Source organism: Heptranchias perlo, chromosome 11 (genome assembly GCF_035084215.1).
Source record: "Heptranchias perlo isolate sHepPer1 chromosome 11, sHepPer1.hap1, whole genome shotgun sequence".
Classification (NCBI taxonomy): Eukaryota; Metazoa; Chordata; class Chondrichthyes; order Hexanchiformes; family Hexanchidae; genus Heptranchias; species Heptranchias perlo.
In genome coordinates this window covers 35,112,117-35,135,440 of record NC_090335.1, presented here as the reverse complement: position 1 = coordinate 35,135,440, position 23,324 = coordinate 35,112,117, and the positions used below count along the sequence as shown (strand labels likewise).

The window sequence follows — 23,324 nt, the reverse complement described above, 5'->3', positions numbered from 1 at the left end:
CTGACTATTTTACCTTCCTTCTTCACAATACCAGACCAACATTCTTCAAGGCTCCATTTGCTTAGGGATTGTCCCACTTCATTTCAAACCACCTTCATTGCCCCCATCACCTCCATAAAAGCCTACCCTTGACCTGTCCGTCCTCTAATTGTTGCCCCATCTCTGACTTTCCTTTTCCCTTTTAAGGTGCTTGAATGCATTGTCGCCTCAGCTCTGTGCTCACAATTGCCCTTTTGAATCTCTTCCGTTCAGTTTCAGCCCTGCTCACATCATCAAGGCCACCCTGGACAAAGTCAACAATAACATTCTGAATGACGGCAACCCCAGTGCATTATCCCTCCTCGACCTCTTTGCAGCATTCATTGTGATCGTCCACACCATCCTCCTCCGTTGCCTCGTTTCTGTGGTGCATCTCTATTTCTGTGGGACTTCCTTTGCACTCATAGCTGGCCCAACGCAGCCAGTGCAACTCCAGCAGTGGTTTGTCTTTTTGCTCATGCATGGTCACCTTCAGACTTCCCCAAGAATCCAACCCTCGTTCCCTCCTTTTCATCATCGACATGCTGCCCCTCAGTGACTTCACAGGATCAGGAGTACGTTGTTGAGACTATTTCACCTCTCCACCATTTCCCTTGGCTCCATGACCAGCTTCTAACATGATATATAATCTCCTCCTTTAGCTTGGCACCTGTTTCACTCGCACCTCGAAACATTTTTCTATGCTAAAGGTGGCATATAAATGCAAATAGTTGTTGTGAGATAAACAAGCCGTTTATCTCAACATCCATGACTTTTCGAAAGCGTTAGGAGAGACGACTGAAATTTTGGCCAAAGAGGTGGATTTTGAAAAGGCTTTTAAAGACAGGAAGAGGTAGAAAGGCTGTGAGATTTAGCAATGGAGTTCCAGAAAGTAAGTCTGATGATTCTGCTGCCAATAATGGAGTGGAGGATGCACAGAAGGGCAGAGGATCAGACGACAAGGGAGGAGTATAAGGCTTCTTGTGGAAGTTTTTGGGAGAGGCTGTAAAATATTACACTTGTCCAGTAAAATGGCAAAATTGAATGGAATGTATTTTTTAAAATAATGACATAGCCAGCCATGACCTACAATAACTAAACTCCAAATGAGCCCGTGAGCAAAGATAATAAATCCCATTGCACGGCTAGCCATGACCTAAGATACATAAAACTAGTAGATTTTCAGCTGAATCTTTTTGGGGAGCAAGAAAATCAGTTGAAACTGCTTTATGATATCTCTTCATCATAAGAGTGGAAAATATTTTTATTTCCTTCAATAAATTTTAACCAAACTTTACACCTTCAAGTATTGAATGCCCTCAGCTTTGGAAATTGGCATAATTTTAATGTATAACAGCTGCAGAAGAAACTCCATAATTCTCAACATTAAATTAATTTTATTGCATTGAATCAAGCAAATATGTAGAACAGTAGTATGTGTGTGTCTTCAATTGCACTATTCTGTAATGAGTTGAAACTGCATTACTTCTAAATCATATATTTGGATTAAGCAGTTAAAACAAGCTCCTAATTAATGGATCATAGAGGTCACCATAAGTGAACCCAGCCTTCACTGTCTTTACAATGTACTACTCTAATTTAAAGTTGTTTAATTCAATTTAGCTAATAATTCATTTTTAGTACTAAATTCCACTTTGCTGTATTATTTACATTAAATTGTAGAATAATTTGCATTAGGCAAATATTTCATCGCTAAAAATGACTTTAAACTGTTGTCTAGTAAGTAGGAGTCAGGAAAACTGGCCAATTTTTTTTCACCCTCCTTCCTCCTCCCTAGCTCAGGAAAGCTGAGGTAAATTTAGTACCTGGTCTGGCTGAGATTGTTAAAATTGAAGCTGAAGTTGAACTCAGGGTGTTCTTGGTCCATATGGCTTGGTGCCATGCACTGCAATTTTCTGCATTATATGGGCATTATGAAAATATTTTTGAGTAAAATCATATCCCATAAAATAATATTTCAACTCAATCAAGTTAGAAGCTTCTTGTTCAGTTACAAAAAGCAGGTATACAATAACTGAATTAGGAGCACCCACTTGCAAATATGACCACTGTTTCTTAACATGAAATTTTTGAGATTGGTTCTTTTTCCTACCCCTCAACCCCATCAGCTCCTTAGAGTACTTGTGTTAAATAAAGAACGGTGGGGTTTTCCAGCTTTTGTGTTTTTAATCCTGAATGCCACATTCAAATTGTCCCTTGATTTTAAAAATAATCAGTGTATCCTTGGTTCAGTCGTAGCATTCTGGCCTGAGTCAGAAGGTGGTGGATTCAAGTCCCACTACAGGACTTGAGCACACAACCTAGACTGACACTTCAGTGCAGTACTGAGGGAGTGATGCATTGATGGAGGATCTGTCTTTCATATGAGATGTCAGTCCTCTCAGACGTAAAAGATCCCATTGCATTATTTGAAGAAGAACTGTGTCCTGGTCGACATTTATCCCTCGACTAACACTGCCAAAAATATACTAATTAGTCATTAATCTCATTGCTGTTTGTGGGACCTTGCTATGTGCAGACTGGCTGCCATGGTTGCCTAAAAAACTATACTCCAAATATAATTAATTGGCTGTAAAGTGCTTTGGGACTATCTGGGTCATTGAAGACGCCATATTATTTAATTCTAATTAAATAATGTGGTTCCAATATAATGGGTGGCACCAACAAGCATTGACGTGCTACAATGTTTAGAAGAGCTTGGGCGGGTTGGTCACGGCAATACCATTCCAGGCTCCAGCACTATTGAAAGTCATACTTACATCAGAGGGACATGTTTTGGAGACGTTGTCTGACCACATCCTGAAGGACAGGCCAATAATGACTCCACTCCTGTTCTGCAAGTTCGTTTTTCCTTTATTTTTATAAACCATTAGCCTTTTTTCAAAATGTATAGCCAGGTCAAATATTAATTCTCTCCCAGCAATTGGGTCAATTAACTTACTTTATTTGTTTGCATTTTTTCAATAATATATGGGTCATAGAAATCCACCAACGCAGATTTGTGGTCAGTTGAATATAGTCATGACACGTGAAAAAGTCACACTTCTACTATTGTGCCTTAAGCTCTTCAGCAGATTATTTTAAGTTGCAAGTGATTTTTTTTTTCTCAACAACTTTTCTCCTTTCCAAGGTGTTGGCTCCTCAGTGGAGCATGACTACAAAAGCATTGAGTACCCTCAAGTACCTTGCCGAAGTAGTCATTACTCATGTGTGAGTCTTGACACTGAACATTGGCAGGCTATTCAATTGCAGGAGGCACTACAACTGAGCCCGATTCTGTCCTTGTTCAATGTCCACACATGCACTTCCAGCAGGAATCCTGGATAATGATCAGGAACAGGGTCCCTCACCAGTTTTCCCTCCCTAACCCAGGGGCACTCGGCCAATTTTAGCACTCTTTTAGCTACTCTAGCTCAGATTAGCTAACTCAACATAGACTGGGAATCGCGCCCTGGTACTTCATGGTCTGTATGGCTTGGCTATTTAGATGAACTTTCTGAGCCATTGGGGGAGCTCTAAGTGATTTAAATGGGTCTTTACATTTTTTTTGTTTTTCTAATATCCTTTCAGAAGGCAGTGACTCCTGCTGGGGTATGGTTCCACAGCTACCAGCAGTCCTGAAGTACCTCTCACTCAGCGACCATTCGTCATGTGTGAGCATAGACAGTGAGTGTCAGCAGACTATTTGACCTCAGCTTCCAAAGCATATAGCAGATCAAAAGCTTAATTTTATAAGGAGATCCCGTATACATAATTGTTATCAAAACGAATCATTTCATTATGCACATTTTGTTATGTTATCTATTCCTATGTTCAATTTTAATCATATACGTGGGATTATCATCCTTCATCAGTTGGTATCTAGAGTGTCCCGTTAGCTCTTACCAAGAAGATTGTCTGGTCTGTTTCCTTTTCTAAGAATTTAGCTCTCTCCCACTTTTTTTCCAAGCTTTACATTGTATATTTGCATAAGTCATACTGAAGAAGGAGTGGGGCAAAGGAGCACATACTGTCCGAAATTGGATTGGTCAACTAGTCAAGTGCCCTGAGTTTTTTTTTACCTGATGCAGATTGGCTAGCAAGCTCCATATATCTTAAAATGCCATATATGCACCTAGATGGTGCAAACTTTCTCTTGTGTGCTATTTTCATTACATTTCAACTGTTCTTGTTAATTTCCATAGCTGTCTCTGACATATCTTATTTGTCATGAGGATTTTTTTAAAGCATCGATTTTAGGTTACAGTAGTTATAGCATTATTACTGTTCATTGATTATGGCATTGTAAAGCTTAGTTTTTTTTCTTTTCATTTTTCTCCATTAGCCTCTCCTCATTTTGGAATATGTTTCCGCAAGTGATACTGACAGCCTTCTTTCTTCATGTGCAAGCCTGGACAGTGACTAATTGACTGTGGGAATCATCACAGCCAAGTCTGACCCTATCCCTATCCAGCATGCATAAATAATCCTTTCCACCATAGGTCATAAAATGAATGTCTTGGTTGAGATATTATTTTCTTTTTCTTTCCCTTTGCCACCCACACCCTCCTTCACAAAGCCTCCAATGCTGAATCCAATAGTAGCCTTCCATCCAAATGTGCGTAGACAGCCGCAGTCCTGCGAAGATTAGTTGACTCAGGACAAATCATTAATTAAATCTGAGGCTATCTGCCTCAGTGCTATATCATGCGGCGCATTCACCAACTGAGTCATCAAGCCTGAAGATTAGTTTTTAAATCCATTCAATATTCTCTGTATATATCCTGAACAGGTCATGTGTAAACCAACTACATAACCATATGTGGTTGAGTTGTTGGGAACATGTCCACTAAATTGCGCATCTGCCACCCTAAATGTGGTTACAGTTGGAAGCACAGGCTAGCGGAGTTTCATCACCAGCTCTTGACTCTTAGAATGCAATGCAAGCTTGTTTCCAATTCAGTATTTTAGGATTTTCCAATTACATAGTTTCCCTGGAAAGACTGAAATGGTACCAGGAAACTTTTACTTATCTGGAAATAGTTTTAAAAGTTGTCAACCAATGTTACTTTTTATAAATAAACTTGTTTCGTCATATCGTATTTTAAAATTCTGTTGTGTATATTTTTATCAGCAGAAAGCCATATATTGTTTTGATTTGTATAAAATATGCTAATTTATTGGAAAAAAATCAAACCATTCTAAAGTATATTTTGATGCAGAGCACTACATGTTTTGCAAGAAGCATGTCGGTGTGTGTTGTGTTTGCAAGTTTCGAGACGTGTCATAGCCAAAGTGCGTTTTCTTGCTGTGTACATTGATGCAGTTAATAGAAAATTGTACTTTTTTTTTAAGTGGATGATGATGGAGGAAAGATTGGACACGGAGGAAATGGTGAACTAAAACTTGAAAGTGGATTGTCAGCACAGGGCGACCATTTAAAAGCAGATGGTACTTGCTCTGAAGTCATTAAAGTTTACATTTTCAAAGCAGATGATGGAGATGATGATTTGGGTGAGTAATTGGCTGTAATACTGCCATTTTAATGTTCCTTTTTGTGGCCTACTAAAACCCAATAGCATAAATTTAGGAGGGGGGAGTGGGAGTTATGACCAAAATTTTGTGATTGAACTAGGTTACTTTTGTCAAAAATGTTAAGCTAATTTCTTGGATTTTATGTAACGGTGCTAGGCTTTTTGTTGTGTGAGTGACTAAGAAATAATTGGAAGAGTTAGTGAAAGGGAGACTAACTTATTTGTTGATGTACTTTTTCACATCATTTACAGTTCTTGCATATAGTGGTATTATTATGGTATTTGTATGGAACTTAGATTGCTACAAACCTACAAAAAATACAGCTTCTCTCATTTATAAGTGTTAGTGGAAAATCCCAACTTGCCAAGACAGTAGAAAATAAGTAAAATTTCCACAAAAGCATAAACTTTTGAAAATTAAGACCGATGCTTTTGGCCCTTCCTATTTGTCCTTTCTTTGTACTGCTCACTTCTATTGTTCTCTTGGAGATATATTCTTAATAATTGCTGGGACTTCAGTGTCTGTACATCAGATGCCTGCAAAGTTCAAATTGTAAGTCTCTTTTCGTCTACAACGCCCACACTAGCAGATTCCTACAACCTGTAACCTTGCGTTGTGTTAAGTAATTGAGCAGTCACTTTCTGTGAAATTTTACTTGCTGGGTGTCTGAGAGAGTGAACATATTTCAGGGGGAATAGGAAGTAATTTTTTTTTTACATAATGAGGAAATATGATTGATGTGGGGAAAATTAAAAGAAATTGAAACTTGAAAATGGTCGGAAGTGTTGGATGTGAGTGATGTCGGAGCACTTATTAAGTTTTACTTTTGCAATTTAAGGTGGAACGGTGGATATTGGCGAAAGTGAACCTGATAATGATCATGCAGTCGGATTACTGGATCAGGGCAATGTGGGCAGAATATCACGAGAGAAGATGGTTTACATGACTGTTAATGACCCCAACCAGGAGGATGAGGATATAAGTAAGTAGCTTGTGTAAATTTCTAACATTAATTTTTGCATTGAACTAAAATAAAATGTATATTCAGTACAATCCTTCCAGAGTTTTAACGAAGTAAAGATTTAACAAATTAAATGCATTTACATACAATTACATAGAATGTACAGCACAGAAACAGGCCACTCAACCCAACAGGTCCATGCCAGTGTTTATGCTCCACACGAGTCTCCTCCCTCCCTACTTCATCTAACCTCATCAACATATCCTATTCCTTTCTCCCTCATATGTTTATCTAGCTTCCCCTTAAACGCATCTGTGCTGGCCGCCTCAACTACTTCTTCTGGTAGCGAATTCCACATTTTAACCACTCTCTGGTTAAAGAAATTTCTCCTAAATTCCCTGTTGGATTTATTAGTGACTGTCTTATATTTATGGCCCCTAGTTCTGGTCTCCCTGCAAGTGGAAACATTTTCTTTACATCTATCCGATCAAAACCTTTCACAATCTTAAAGACCTCTATCAGGTCACCACTCAACCTTCTCTTTTCTAGAGAAAAGAGCCCCAGCTGTTCAGTCTTTCCTGATAGGTATCACCTCTCAGTTCTGGTATCATCCTAGTAAATCTTTTTTGCACCTTCTCCAGTGCATCAGTATCCTTTTTATAATATGGAGACCAGAACTGTTCACAATACTCCAAGTGTGGTCTAACCATGGTTCTATACAACTTTAACATATGAATCAAAATAGATTTATTGTTTCCTGGACCTCTTCTGGCAATCCAACCTTAAATTGTAGGGAAATAGTGCTTAATGGTTAATGCTGCTGGAAATCTAATGTTGAGTGATGTCAATCATAATACTAATTAGTATTCAATTTGAGTCCAAGATGTGTGTTTTTGTAAAAACAAGATTGTAACTAGGTATTTGAGTTAAACACTACCAGAATGAACACCATTCTAATGAAAAGTACTAGTATAATAAATAACTTAGGTGGCTTTTGAAGTGTTGAAATGCTTATGATATTACTCTGGGGGAACCTCTTTTACATAATGTAATTAGCCCTGATGTATCTGCTCAGTTTTGTCAAAGTAATTTTTTATTTGTTCTTGGGATGTGGGCAACATGGGCATGGCCTCATTTATTGCCCTTCCCTAGTTGCCCTGAGAAGGTAGGACGACTTCTTGAGCAATTATTCTTACAACTGAATGACCATTTCAGAGAGCATTAAAAGTCATTAATGTAGAGTGGAGTCACATATAGGCTAGGTGGGGTGGCAGGGCCCCTTCCTTGATGGAGATTAGTAAACTAGTTTTATTATGGTAATCTGGCACCTGTCGCAGTCATTTTTCTGATGCCAGAATTACCAGATTTATTGAATTCAGTTTCATAACTTGCTATGGTGAGATTTCAACTCTCAACCTCTGGATTGCGAGGTCAGTACCGTAACCACTACATTATTGTGCTCTGATTAAACTTAGGAAAAAGCTGTGTTTCTTTTAATAATTTAAGATATGACTATTGTACATATATAATGTCCTTCAGTCAAGTGATCAATAACTTGCACTTGCTTATGTCATAGTGAATACAACACAACACGAGGAGAACTGCTACCTTCAAGCAAGTGAGTGCCATTTTTTTATTATTGTATGTATCAAAATTGTGAGTTCTAAGTTTGGACAGCCCTAGAACGATGATTGTGTGGTTTATTAAATTAATGCTTTGTTTTGTACAGCTACTTTGCATGTGACTATTCTAAACTGTATTCCATGTACATTTTACATTGTACTTTCTACTCCAAAACACAGGATGCATATTAGTTGACAAGGTTTAATTTTGGACAAAATTTGTGGAAGGATATCATCATATATTTGCATGATATCTGTTGAATGTAATCACATAAATTATTTCAGTATCAGTTGATCTCTTGTGTTAGTTACAGACAAAATTTAGAATTGAGTAGGTGCAGCAGCTGATACTACTGACTGTAACTAGAGTCTCAGGCTTATCAAGGGGCCCAAAACTTGACCAAATGTAAGAATATAAAATTTTATATTAAATTTGCTTCAATTTAATTAATCTTTCAGTTACAACTTTTAACTGGTTGTAATCTGGGCGTAATTTTTTAGTTTTAGTATGAAAGTGCAACACATACCTTTCTAAATTATTTGAGAAGAAAGTGGGCCTCCTTGAACCACTGCATTCCTTGTGGTGATAGTACTCCACAACGATGTTAGGTGAGAAATTCCAGGATATTGACCCAGTGATAATGACACAACAGTGATATTTGTCCAAGTCGAGATAATGTGTGATTTGATGGGGAATTTGGAGGTGACGCTGTACCTACAACATTGTTTTTTTCAGTGACAGAGGTCACAGGGGAAGGAGGTGCTGTTGAAGTAACCATGGTGAGTTACTGCAGTGCATCCTGTAGATCGTAGAATCTGCAGCCACAGTATGCCAGTGATGTGGGGTGGGGGGAGCTATTGAATACCGAGCCTAGTAACAGAAGTGCCAATCAAGTGAACTGCTCTGTCCTGGATGGTTTTTGAGATTCTTGAATGTTGTCGCAGCTGCACCCATCGGGTGAGTATTCCATCACACTCCTGACTTGCACCTTGTAGATAGTGGAGAGGCTTTGACGGCTTAGGAGACGAGCTACACATGGCAAAATGTTTATCCTTTGCCCTGCTGTTGTAGTCATGGTGTTGATATGGCTGGTTCAATTAAGATTCTGGTCAACTGTCGCCCCCAAGATGTTGCTGGTGGAGGACTTGCCGATGATAGTGCAGTTGAAGATCAAGGGGAGATGTCTGGGCTTTCTCTTGTTCCAGGTGGCACTTGCGTGGCACGAATGTTATCTGCCACTTGTTGGCCCAAGCCTGGATAATGTTCAAATCATGATGGAGGAAAGGTCAAGAATAAAGCAGGTGAAGATAGTTGTGCCAAGGAAGCTTTCCTGAGGAGCTCCTGCAATGATATCCTGGGGCTGCAATGACTGGCGTCCAACAACCACAACCATCTTCCTTTGTGTTGGGTATGACTCAGTTTTGCTAGGGCTCCTTGGTGCCATATTCAGTCGATGCAGCCTTGATGTCAAGGGAAGCTACTTTCCTGTGGCATTCAGCTGTTGCATCCATGTTTGGATCAAGGCTGTGATGCAGTCTGGAGCTGAATGGTTCTGGCGGAACATGAACTGAGTGTTGATGAGTAGGTGTCATTTGGTGGCACAATTGATGGCACAGAAAGAGTGCATGAATGAATGAAGAACTGGAAGAAAAAAATCTGGCACCTGCAGGAAGAAAGATATTATTGTTGCTGCTTGGCTCATGAAACATTTCAGGCTGGATACGAGAAAGTCAACATTGCACGTGGAATTATATGCTTAAATGATGATGTACTTCTCCCTCTACAGCTTGCGAGTCACTTTCATGTTAATGGAGGTGAAGTTTACTTCTACTCAATGGTAAGAGTAAAACTGCTCTGTAATCACCATATTCAGTAGAGCAGTTTCACTCTCACTAATTATGAAATGAACTCAACTGTAAAGAAAGCAGGCAAGAAATTGAGTTAAACAAAAGTGAGTGGCGGAGGAGGGAAAAGAAAAAAAGTAAATGTGAACAAAGCAAATATTTCATATGTTGTTTGATAACTCTCACCCAAAATATTAGTGACAACCTTGACCAATGCAGAAATTGAAAATTAACGACGGGTAAAAATAGTTGAATATTGGGACATTGGAAAATATGTGTGACCATACCATGGATGAAAAATGAGGCCCAAATTAACACTAGCTGAGGCTATTTTTACCCCATTCATTAAAATCCTTTTTTTTCCCCACTGTAAACCAAAATAGAACTTCTATGGGGCGGGAAGGGGGTTCCTTAGCGGGAAATCAGTCAAACCCCTGACTAAAAATATGACTATTTACGCCTTTTCTTTGGGGGCTTTACCAATTTATAGCACCAAAGTTACATTGGGAAATCAGGTGAAACCACAGAATTCAAATTCAACAAAAACAAATCCGACCTCGTGGAACATCAAGCCTTCCTGTTTGGAATTGCAATGATGCTGAGGCAGCTTGTTTGAAATTTCAGTACCACTGGGTCTTAATGATCCAAACATCTTGAAAATGCAAACCTCTTAAGAGGTATGTTTATCTGCATAACAGTTTTGTGGTTCCAAGAGATTTGTCGTGAGATGAGTTTAATTGAGAGATATTCTGTATGCCTCCTCATGTCTGTTCTCTGCTTTTCACAGGTTGTGCTGATATTGCAGATGAAGTTTACATGGAAGTCATCGTAGGGGAAGATGATGCAACAGTAGGTCATGAGCAACAAATTGAGGACACAGACATTAGCAAAACATTTGTGCCTGTAGCTTGGGCTACTGCATATGGTAAATATCTTTAAAAGATTGTTTTAAGCAGTTATCAGCTAAGATTTATTTAATTGCAAAAATACAATGGGATTATTGTCAGTGCAATGGTATACATTTATACATTTGATTCTGATTGAAAGATAATAGAATTTCTTCTTCACATTTTGCACTTACCAAGGTGCAGCATCTCTATGCTAGGGATAGAAACTTTTTCCCCAACTAAAGGCAGTTCACGGGTTAAATGCAGAGTAAGGTTTCCTGTACCCACTCAACAGTGTTCCCTGTAGTCGACAGAACAAGGAGACTTCTATCATTCTAGGTTTGAATGAAAGGGCATTATGAACTTAAGCAGTCTTCATTTTGTTCCCCCATTTTAAAGTTGCTGAATCATCCACTCATTCAGGTCTCCCTACCACCATTCTGATGCAATGGAGCACTGAGCCATTTGAGGGCGCTGCTAATGCGTTTCTTTAGCAAGCCATTAGGAAGAGCAGTGTAATAAATAGGGGTGGAGTGTTTCAGTTCTGCTTCACTTCACTTTCCGCACTGACAGTGGGTCAGATCCTACAAACTAAGCAAGAAACATGGCATGTGGTAAATTCTTAGTGAAGTTCATTATATGTTATGAAAGTAGGAAAGAAAAAATCCATTTGGGTGCTTTTTGTTCTATGTACTAAACCACTCAAACTATAACTCCCATAAAGTCTATTGTGTAAATGCAAGTTTTTATGGCCTGTAAATATCGGTGTGACTTCTACAAGTTATCTTTTGCCAACAAAAGGAATGAGTGGGTGAGACCTATACATAAGTTTCAGTAAGTAGTTGCAACATAGCTAACCATTGTACTTCCACCTAGAGGGTTAAAGTTTGAATCTCTCCCTTAACAAGCATTTGAACTCTGCTGTTCCCTGGACAATGTCATAAGTTTGTGGCCAAGTCTTGTACTGATACTGCAGTAGGAAGGCAAGATCAGGCCTACTTGCAGAAGAGGTCCTGTTAGCTAGCACAGGGCAGCATAAACATGGAGTTTCAGGACATTTTATGTCTCTCCCATATAAATAATAACAGAAAGGGTGACTTGGGGCACATGTGGAGATGCATAGGTTGGGGGTGGAAGTTAGAAGGGGAAGAACAAATTCAATAGATTATTGAAAAAAGATAATCCAAATTTGCAACTTTAATTGTTATTTGGGACCATTGTTTGGATATGAAGATTAAATCAAAGATGTTTATACTGATGCTTACGAAGCTACAGTTTTTGTTCTGTAGCATACTGTATAATTTGAAGATTGACCGAAACAATGGTCAGTGATAGTTTTTGACATCTGTGCCATTTTTTTTTTGAACTGGTCAGTAGGTTGTGCAATGGAAGCGTTTTTATTCTGTATTGGGTACTGCTTCCAAGACAATTTGGATTAGATCAGTAATTCCAATCTAAGATGTGAATTTCACTGAACACAAATTGATCATCATTTTTTCCATACACCAGTTTTTGAACCCATGCATGTCTGTTAACATGGCTAATTGCCTATTCTTCATGCATGAGCCTATAGAGTGTCAGCAGGTTTAATCATAGACAGCATCACAGGTGTCACCATGGCTCAGAGTCAGAAGATTGTGGGTTCAAGTCCCACTCCAGAGACTTAAGCGTGAAATCTAGGCCAATATTATCTCTCAACCAACAACACTTAAACAGATTATCTGGTCATTATCATATTGCTGTTTGTGGGTAATGTGGGAAAGGCAGCAAATTGGCTGCTGCCTTTCCCACATTACAAGTGACTACACATCATTGGCTGTAAAGCACTTTGGGACGCCATGAAATCGTGTACATTTTTTTTTCTTTATCCACAGCCTAGCTTGTTTCTATCCTCGTCATTATCTGATACACTGTCCGGCAGGGGTCGCTGGATAGTGATCAAAAGCAGCAACCCAAGCTGTTTTTAGGGAGAGAAGCATTGTATTTGTTAAAAAGCAGCCTGCTGGAAACCCACCATGTTGAGTTTCCCGGATGGAATGGTTCTGTTTTGATGTCTCTGACTCAATTGGTATTGCAGTGAAATAGAATTGGTGTCCTGTATACTGATCCCAGCATAGCAGTAATGGTAATAAGTTCAATACTAGCCTGTGTGTAAAGCCTACACAATATTTGAACTTTTTATACTAGATACAAAACTGCTCTATAGAATTATTTACCTGTTAACTACATATATATTCAAACAAATTTGTAAAACCTGCAATAATATGCCCTGTAATGAGTGCAGATCACGAGTATTTGTATCATGATAAATAAAATAGAGCAAGGCACCAAGAAAGACAATTGTAGGGGGAATTTGGATTGGTCTATTGAGTGCCAACTTATTAGCTGTGAAGATCCATTTAAAATGTTCGAGATATTGTAAACACCCAATTTCCTGATTTGTTCCAACTTGTTGGAAACAGTGTAGGGACCATTTAACATGTGCTTTGTGAGCAAGTTAATCATTTCTGGGAGACTATCTAATGTAATCTATAAAATTGTAAAAATATTTGCAGCTTCCTTATGACTCCACTTTACCTTCTCATGTTTCTTTATTACTATTTTGCTAGTATGTGTCAGATTAATAGTTAACATAAATAATCTTTTGGGTTTTTTTTATTCGTTCATGGGATGTGGGCATCGCTGGCAAGGCCAGCATTTATTGCCCATCCCTAATTGCCCTTGAGAAGGTGGTGGTGATATGCAACCCAGTACAAATGGGGGCAGATTAAAAATCAAATAATTTTTTGACTTTTTTAAGTAATTAGTTGAATATCTAAAACAGTAAATCAAACTAGATTATCTAGTTCAGTAGTGCCTCAGGATCCAAGTTGATCATATTTATTTTTGATACAACTATTTAGATATATGCCTGGTCTTTTGTTTAGACTGTAGTGGCTAAATGTAATAATAATGAGATGATTGTGCCTATATATATATATATATATATATATATATGAAAATACATTAACTTCAAAAAAATTAATTAGAATCCCCAAATAAAATATTTAAAGTGAATGCTAGAAACAAATTATTTTGTTTTCTCTTAGGTAATAGTTCTGATACTGTAGAGAACAAGAATGGAACTGCCAGCCACCTTCTACAAGCAGATGGAACAGCTGAGCTTACCCGGCTGGCAAAACCAAAGTCAAGGAAAAGGAAAAGACTTGAAAGTCGACAGTATCAGACAGGTGCAGAATTTTCCTCATTAATTTTTAATACCTATTCATTGCTGATAGTAGAGAAATGTTTTTTTACAATGCTGTTTAATAAATGGTCAACTCAAACCTAGCAAAACTGGCTACTTTTCCTGTTAACGAATCTGCAGAAAGTGATGTCTTTAGCTCATCTTCAAACTTAAAGGGATTGCCTATCATCTTTTGTTACCTTTTTAAAGTTCATTGTGCAAGGAACTATCAATCACAGTCTCTGTTTGAACACTCACTTGTTGATCCCAAAACTGTAAAATGCTAAACTTGGAGGGAAGCATTCTCTGATAATTGTTTCCTTTTGATAAGAGGAGAACTGGAAACTATCTACATACATATCCTTAATTTGTTTTTCCCATTCCATTATAAAATGTTATTATCTCCCTTTAACCACATATCATTGCACTGTTCCCTGACTGAACGATAACTTACTTCCAAACCTTTGCCAATATTATCCTTACACTGACCTCAACGACATGAGAGTAATGCTGGGAGATTTTGTCATTCATTTTCTTTATAAAAAAATGTTCTCCCTCAATCCTTGTGGGAAAGTACCTAATCTGCACCTGGCACATCCTCTGGCAGAGTGGATAAGAACTTGCTATGTGCGGATTACAAAGTGAAACTTCTGCATCCTGCCACTTTATCCTGCACTGTGAGCAGCAACTTGCTGCGAGCCTACATATATATTTAAGAGCCTTTAATTGTCCCTCAAGTTAGATTCAACCTAACTTCATTCTTCAGACTCCAGAATTAGTTAAAGCAAAATTAGCACTATGGGAACTTTGTTTGTTTATTTGTCATTACAAATTTCAATTTTTGCACCTTCCCCCCCCTCCCCCCCAAATATTGGTCTACTGCCACACCACTTGAAAGCGCCCGATCCCCTCTGATCTCGGAAGCAAAACAGAGTCAAGCCTGGTTCGTACTTGGGAGACTGCCTGGGACTACCAAGTGCAGTAGGCTTTTCTTGTCAGCAGATACAGGCAGGCTTATGGACTCGCCTTCTTTTACCCCCTCAATGCTCATAGGCGAGGTCATCCTGGATGACATCCTCCAAAGGAGTTAAGGGCTTGTCATTTTTGAGGCCTTCTCTTGTTTGGACCTACTTGCCTGTGTTTGCTGTCATGTTGCACTAATGTAGTCTTGACACGATGAATTGAAGGAACACATGAAACAGTGACAGAAACATACGCCAAAACTGTAGCCCATCGTTGGTGTCGTTAAGTGACAATTCATGTGCAGCGGCTGTACTATGTTTTTGTGCGTGAAGCTCTGTGAAGATGCGAGCCATGGCCTGTTATAAATTACAGCTGAAATATGTGCACATGCATGGTCAGCAGTGAAAAAGCTGTAAAGTTGTGTGAGAGCTCGGCATGGCTCAGTAGTACCTTGGCGCATGCATATGCAGGGCATGTACCTGGTAAATGGAACAGTTGCACAGGCTTACCTTAGCTTCCATAATGTGCACCATCTTCCACCTTTGTTTCCAGATCTTGTAGGTAGTGCATACACTGTTAAGCCTGGCCACCACCTGCTAGACATGCTGCCCCGTTGATCTCTGCGGAGGATACTCTGGAGTGGCAAACATGGTAACCCTCCTCGCACCCACCTCATACAAGGGCACCTCCAGTACACCAGCCATCAAACAGGGAGTTAGGTGATGTGCTGCTCCATCACTAGCCCACTGACTCAGTTTCTTTCTTCCACGTTAATTGTGCCGGTCACTGGATATTACCAGCCATGTTTTTGCCAATATTCGCTATTGGGCTCAAACATGCCTCAGATATTTAGTCCTTTTAAAAACTAATTTCCCCCGTAAATGGCCACTTACCTTTTGTGGCTGTGTCCTTTCAAATGTTCCCTTTCAGGGTTGCGGACGTATATTTTATTTTGCCACTCCTTCCCCCTGACAAGCTTCCAATGCGGACCAGGAGCACATTTATAGTAACTCTGGGAGTTTCTACAGGATCAGCACTCTTCAAATTAGGCAGGCACAAAATCCACCTTTTCCATTTCCCACTACGCTGGTAAACCTGAAGGACAGCGTTCATGTATCTGGCTTTTTAAGTTTACATTGATACTTGTATGCCTCCATGCGCTCCCTTATGGGTTTTTTTTAAGCTTTCCCCCTCTTCTGAAGGCACTGGCTTACACTGGTGTATAGATTCATAGGCCTCAGGGGCTCTCTGATATGTCATCCAAGCAGCTTTTCTTAATATGTGAGCCCAGAGAGTAATTGTTGACAGGCTACTGGACCTGGGTATGTGCATCACAGCTTATCCAATCCTGTTCTGACCTGCCATCCACTTTGCAGCAGAGGTCACTGGGTTGCAATCAAGAATGGGAACCATTACTTTTTTTCTCTCCCCCTTCCCTAGCCAGAGGATGTTAAGGCCAACTGTAGCACCCCTAATGCCAGTCTGGCTGAGGTCAGCTAACAGAATGAACTGTATTGTTGAACCAATTGAAATATAGAATCATAGAAAGGTTACAGCATGGAAGGAGGCCATTCAGCCCATCAAATCTGTGCTGGCTCTATGCAAGAGCAATCCAGCTAGTTCCACTCCCCCACTCTATCCCCATAGCCCTGCAATTTATTTCCTTTCAAGTACTTATCTAGTTCCCTTTTGAAGGCCATGATTGAATCTGCCTCCACCACCCCCTTGGGCAGTGCATTCCAGATCCTAACCACTCACTGTTAAAAAAAAAGTTTTTCCTCATGTCACCTTTGGTTCTTTTGCCAATCACCTTAAATCGATGTCCTCTGGTTCTTGACCCTTCCGCCAATGGGAACAGTTTCTCTCTATCTACTCTGTCTAGACCCTTCATGATTTTGAATACCTCTATCAAATCTTCTCGCAACCTTCTCTGTTCCAAGGAGAACAACCTCAGCTTCTCCAATCTATCCACGTAACTAAAGTCCCTCATCCCTGGAATCATTTTAGTAAATCTAGATATGGGGGAGGGGCTACCGTATAGCATTTTTAACTACACAACCTTCCCTTTCAGCACTCCTGGGGGCTAGAGAGGAAGGATGGAGATTTTATTTTTATTTTAAGAAGTTGATTTAATTTGCTTTATTGCACTTGTGGATGAGAAGGTTGCAAACCAAGATTCTGGGTAAAAGGTGTAATTTTAAAGTTTATACAAAATATTGTATCTAAAAAAGATTGCTACAGGGATGCTGAGAATTAAAATTTAATTACAGAAAATTGCTAACTGTCTATCTGTATTGAAGCTTTTAGTGAAACACATTGCCATGTTATTCCAATTTTTGTTCTTGGAAACTCGTGAGCTAATTAACCATACAAAGTAACAGTTGCATAACATAAAATTGTTTGGAGCAGAATGCTGGCGGTGTTGACCTTTTTTTCTTCGTTCTGGTGCAGCAATCATCATAGGGCCTGATGGACATCCTATAACTGTTTATCCATGTATGATCTGTGGAAAAAAGTTTAAGTCCAGAGGCTTCCTGAAGAGACACATGAAAAATCATCCTGAGCAGCTGACCAAGAAAAAATACCAGTGTACTGACTGTGATTACACTACCAACAAGAAAACCAGTTTACACAACCACCTGGAGAGCCACATGCTCATGAGCAAAGTGGAGAAGACCTATGAGTGCGATGAATGTGGCAAGAGGTTTTCTCACCCAGGAGCACTGGTTTCCCATAAATTGGTTCACCGGGAAAAGGGAGCCACAAAGATGCACAAATGCAAATTTTGTGAGTATGAGACTGCGGAGCAGGGGCTTCTGAATCGCCACCTCTTGGCCGTGCACAGCAAGAATTTCCCTCACATATGTGTGGAGTGTGGCAAGGGGTTTCGCCATCCATCAGAGCTAAGGAAGCATATGAGAACCCACACTGGGGAGAAACCCTACCAGTGCCAGTATTGTGACTATAAGTCAGCTGATGCCTCAAACCTGAAAACCCACATGAAGACAAAGCACAGCAAGGATCTGCCATTCAAGTGTGAGCATTGTTTGATGACATTCACAGATGCCAAAGAACTGCAGAAACATGCCATCATTCATCAGGGACACAAAACCCACCAGTGCACACACTGCGATCACAGGAGTTCCAACTCCAGTGATCTGAAGCGCCATATTATTTCAGTCCATACCAAGGACTACCCTCACAAGTGCGAAGTATGTGACAAGGGCTTTCATCGACCCTCGGAGCTCAAGAAACACATGTCAACTCACAAGGGTAAAAAACTGCACCAGTGTAGGCACTGTGACTTTAAAATTGCAGACCCTTTTGTTCTTAGCCGTCATATTCTTTCAGTTCACACCAAGGATCTGCCGTTCAGATGTAAACGTTGCAAAAAGGGCTTTCGGCAACAGGTTGAGCTCAAGAAGCACATGAAGACCCACAGTGGCAAAAAGGTTTATCAGTGTGAGTACTGTGAGTATAGCACTACGGATGCCTCAGGCTTTAAACGGCATGTTATTTCTATTCACACAAAGGACTATCCCCATCGTTGTGATTACTGCAAGAAAGGCTTCCGAAGGCCTTCAGAAAAGAACCAGCATATCTCTCGACATCATAAGGATGCTGTTTTGGTTGAAGGGTTATCATGAACAATTTTCAAGTTAGGAAGCACCTACTTCTAGTACATCCATTGTACGATAAAGAGTATATGTGTCCATTCATAGTTAAAGACTTGGAAGTTCAAGTTCACTCTGATTACTGAACTAACTTTCCCCCCCCGCCCCTCTCCATTTGTATTGCCATAGATTGGAGATCTAGCTTAAATTGAAACGCTGTATGTCCCTTGACTTAGAAATCCATTAAATGGACATTTTTTGCAACGTGGTGTCAGCTCTTTTAAGAGATGAAAGTAACAAGCTAGTTGCAACCAATCAGCTACAGTTTTATGGTCCCTGCCATTATATAATTACTGGACCCAAAATTAGCTATTTTATACAAGAACAATTTAGCTTCAGATTAATTATTGATGGCAAATGTGGCCCTTTATCAGTTTGTCTCATTGCTCAGTTTTGTTGGAGTGCTACAGTTTATATGCTTATTTGCTAACTGGCTGAAATCCATGTTTTCAGCATATCCTTCGGTGTTTCAATATTTCATTTGGTGTTCGAGCTACATTTTTATTTTTTCACCTATGCTTCTGATGCTGCAATGTATTCTGGTAATAGTATGTTTTCAGTCCTTATTTGGATTTCAATTTTTATTGCAATTTCATGTTTTTTAAAAAAAAGAGAAAAAACTTCACTGACATAATCTTGAGCCTTACTGCATTTTACCTGTATCTCCAGATGTGCTTCATTCCTGTGTGAAGTGTGGTCTAGCAATGTATCGTTGTGGCAGAATTCTCTCAGCTAATTTACTCTTCCAGATATTGTGTAAAAAGAATGACATCGCTCATGTTTTTACAAGTGTACACATTTTTCCAGAATTATATTTTGCCAATGTCTGTATCTTGTATAAATAAAACAAATAGCACTCTATGTTTTAAAAAAAAAGTCCAGTGCTTTCTGTAGTATACTGCAGCTTAATCTTAAATTAGCAGTTTAAAGGAAAAAGATGTACGTATTAGTAGTACCTATTCTGCACAAGCTGCAATAACTATATTTTAAAACAGATAATGCAGATGCATGCAGTATCCTACTTCACACAATGTACCTCAGTCTGGTCATAGTGGGGGGTTGGGGGGGGGGTGCGTGAAGAGAGAGACTGGTGTTATCTGTCTAACCAAATCTTTACAATGCAAATACAAAAAGGATGCAACTTTTAAAGTATTGAGAAACCACAGCTGGGTAAAAATACAAAGTGGAGTAACCTTCTGAAGCAACCTTCAAATACACTTGAGAAACAGAATAAAATTGGACAGTTAAGACAAATAAAGCAAATCGCAATATAATTCAGGAATTTCAGGTTTGTATAATTTTTAAAAATTGTTTTACAACCTCGAGACAATGTGCTACTTCTAATTTGTACAGCATCCTGCAAGGTCTGAAATGTAATAATTTGGTCTTTATGTACATCAGCAACATATAAATGGCATATAAGTTGAAATAAATTTAAAATGGAAGTGCTACAAATTATATCATTATATAACTGGCAAAATTCTAATTTTTCTACATGTTCTCAACGTAATTAGACTGCTTTGGTTGAAAATGGGGGAAAATAGATCATTTAAAAGGAAACATGGTACAAGACAACATTCCATTACAGTAAAAGATTTTCAGAAGCACAGTGATTAACCATCATTTAAATTCTTCAGAAAGCAGTCATCTAAAGTAGCATATTCTATCCTTGAGGAAAATGCTTTGAAGAATTTTTAATTCTTAAATAATAAATTTGTTGAAATCATTCCAGAATGCTTTGGTGTGTGAGGTGTACTAAAAAGATTGCAATTTTTTTTAATCTTTGTAATTGATGTTTGACCTCCTCCTTACTACAAAATACACAGCGTAAACTGCTGTTATTTCTTTGGTACCTGCTTGAAATAACAGATTTTGCAGTGCACTGAAATAGATGCTACATAGCAGTTATGTAAATGTTCTACTATTTTGTTTGGCTATCTTCATCCCCACACCCCCCCATCCTTTTCAAATTAATATGAGCCTAATATTGCAACAATGCCCCAGTCTCTCTGTTGTGCTTTGTAATGGATATTCATGAGTTTCATAATATCCACTGTACTTGGTTGAAATTTAGTTGAGTTATTGTCTCATCAGAAACACATAGTTGGTGTTAAATTTGCTACTCTGAACTTAAAAAAACTTTTTAAACTGTACACCAACAACAGATGCTGTGCTATTGTTCGAGCTTGAGCACTCATTATACTTGTAGTGCCAGAGGCTTTGGTGCACACCATCCTCACAATGGTGCTGGTCCGATTTATTAAGACTTTTGGAGAATAATGAAAAAGTGATGGAGAAGGGGCAATAAGAGAAAATGTATATGTTTAAAATTTATTTTAAAAATGAAAGACATATACCGTTAATAGTTGCTTATTCTGCAGACATAATTACATGCTTTGAAAAAGAATTTTAGCTGTTAAACAATTGAATTGTTTAACGGATTTGATCAGTTTTTGGGGGCAGCCGATGGAAATTTTTGAATGGGTGCAGAATTTTTTTTTACTGGGATAAAATGTAAACTGTTCTATAAAAAGCCAGCTGATTTGAGAAGGAAGTTTTGTCCCTGTGCCTGTAAACTAAACCATCCTCTGTGACATTATTGTACTTAACAATGTACTTCATCTAATCTGTAAACAAATAAAATTCAGATTATTTTCCGTTGCATCATTTACTGAATTTTCCCCACAGTCTTTGTAAGTGCATTGGTAGTAATTGTGCTGTTCACTGTTAGTAATGAATACTAACAGTTAATAAATCTTTGGGATTATAAGGAATAGCAAATACAATTTAAAAAAATTAAATGTAGCCTAAACATAAATGCATTTAGCAATATTAACAAGAAAGATCATACAGGTGTTGTACTGGTAGAGTATTGACCCTCTGATATAGTGTGCCATGGATTAGCAGGATGATGGTCTGCATCATTGTTCCTTACATGGTTAGTAGCTGATCTCAGCTGTGTTATCAGTAGGGGATTCAAAACAGAGACCAGGAAGTTTCCCCCCCACCTCCATTCCTGACAAAATAAGATAAGTTAGAGACGTAACCACAGGCTGTTCTCAGATGTTACCCAGCAGTGTGCCTGAGCTGTTTTGTATCTGGAATGGGGCATTACACAGGGAGACCGAAGTAAAAATAGCTCGGGCGTAATATTTGCACTAGTGCACTTGAATGGTTCTGATAAGGCAAAAACGGCAGGAAAAATCAATTCTTAAGATAAGGCAGTCAACATGAGCTGTCACTCTTGCATTAGAACACAGGTGAATAGAACCTGGAGCGTCACTGAGTTAAGGCTCTAGATTACTGGATGGGCAAAACAAACATATTCCAGAGGTAAATCCTGAAAAGGTTGTTGTGCAAGATCACTTCTGCACTAGGATGATGAAATCACAGGGTATTAGCCCCATTTTAATACAGAAGAAAATTACAGATATTGTTACATCTGGCCTCCTGGAGGAGCCTAGGATAAACTATCCAAGAGCAGTGAAACTCGACAGAACCCCTTACCCAACACAGACACACACACATATTTTGACACCGCCTGCATCTTTAAGGATGCAGCCATCATTATTGCACTTCAAAGCCCACCAACCTGGACAGTACTGATAACTGCAGTCTAAATTTGAGTTGATGGTCAGAGGACTTAGACCCCCCCCCCCCTTCCCAAAATAAGCCATTTACCAGCTTAATTATGATCTCTCATTTCCATTGATAGACCAGTTGATAGCCTGAAGTCAAAAACTTGGGAGGTGGATCATTAGTCCAGTACATAACATATGTAATAGCTAGGCTGGTTATTTCTCAGTAACATCCCAGTGAAAATATTCTTTCCCATCTCTCTCATTACTCAGTGAAGGTAGTAGGCAAAGTCTTGATGCATGTATACCATATTAGTCTACCCTGCAAATTTATATTATCAATCTCTCCAAGGACCTCATCCAGACAAAGTCCCATCACCCTTTTCCTCTTCAAGTTCCGTATCTCCCCATGGCATCGTCTCACCCTATCTTACTATTTCTTCCTGCCTTATGTCTCCACATACACCCTCTACTCCCTAACACCAGGCTTTTCCTCACCCCTTGCTCCCTGTACTCCAATGTTGATGGCTGCTCATTCAGCCACTATGCTCCTGCCCTCTGGAACTCCCAGCCTAGTTTCTTTCACCTGACAACCTCCCTCCCTGCTTTCAGAAACCTTAGCAAAATTGTTTGACCATGCCTTTGGCTGCCTATCCTAGTCTACCTATTCCTTTCCCCTTTTCCCAAGCTCAATGTTCATTGTATCCATTTTCTTATTGTAAAGCACTTGGAGATGTTCCACTGCACAAGTGCCTTATAAACTTCCTGTAAAATAGACATACTTTTCTTGAAATTTTGTATTTTTTATTAAATGTGTCTATACAATAGTATTTTCTGTGTTCGAAATACCTCCAACAATATATTCTGTCAAAGGCCTGTGCCTCTCTGAGAAGCCTAAAACTTAAGTTCATGGAGCTTGGAATTATCACACGCACTTGAAGAGGCTCAATAAAGTAGCGAACTATAGTTCCAACATGCATTTGTATCTACAACTCCTAGAAACATAGTACTGAGC

At 39.0% G+C, this 23,324-nt stretch overlaps 1 protein-coding gene across 6 annotated transcripts in view; it reads left to right on the top strand.

The window, feature by feature from the left end:
• LOC137327221 (zinc finger X-chromosomal protein-like) overlaps positions 1-21,388 on the top strand; it is a 47,266-nt gene extending 25,878 nt beyond the window's left edge. For 5 of the 6 annotated variants that reach the window (XM_067992817.1, XM_067992815.1, XM_067992813.1 and 2 more), the window contains 6 exons: positions 5,374-5,532; positions 6,392-6,535; positions 8,091-8,132; positions 10,769-10,906; positions 13,958-14,098; positions 17,509-21,388. In XM_067992817.1, coding sequence (XP_067848918.1) covers positions 5,374-5,532; positions 6,392-6,535; positions 8,091-8,132; positions 10,769-10,906; positions 13,958-14,098; positions 17,509-18,704 — 1,820 coding nt within the window. In that variant the 3' untranslated portion in view covers positions 18,705-21,388. Of the gene's footprint in view, positions 1-3,609; positions 3,706-5,373; positions 5,533-6,391; positions 6,536-8,090; positions 8,133-10,768; positions 10,907-13,957; positions 14,099-17,508 lie in introns of all 6 variants that reach the window. The other variant, XM_067992818.1, reaches the window with a different exon arrangement.
• The last annotated feature ends 1,936 nt before the right edge of the window (positions 21,389-23,324 follow it).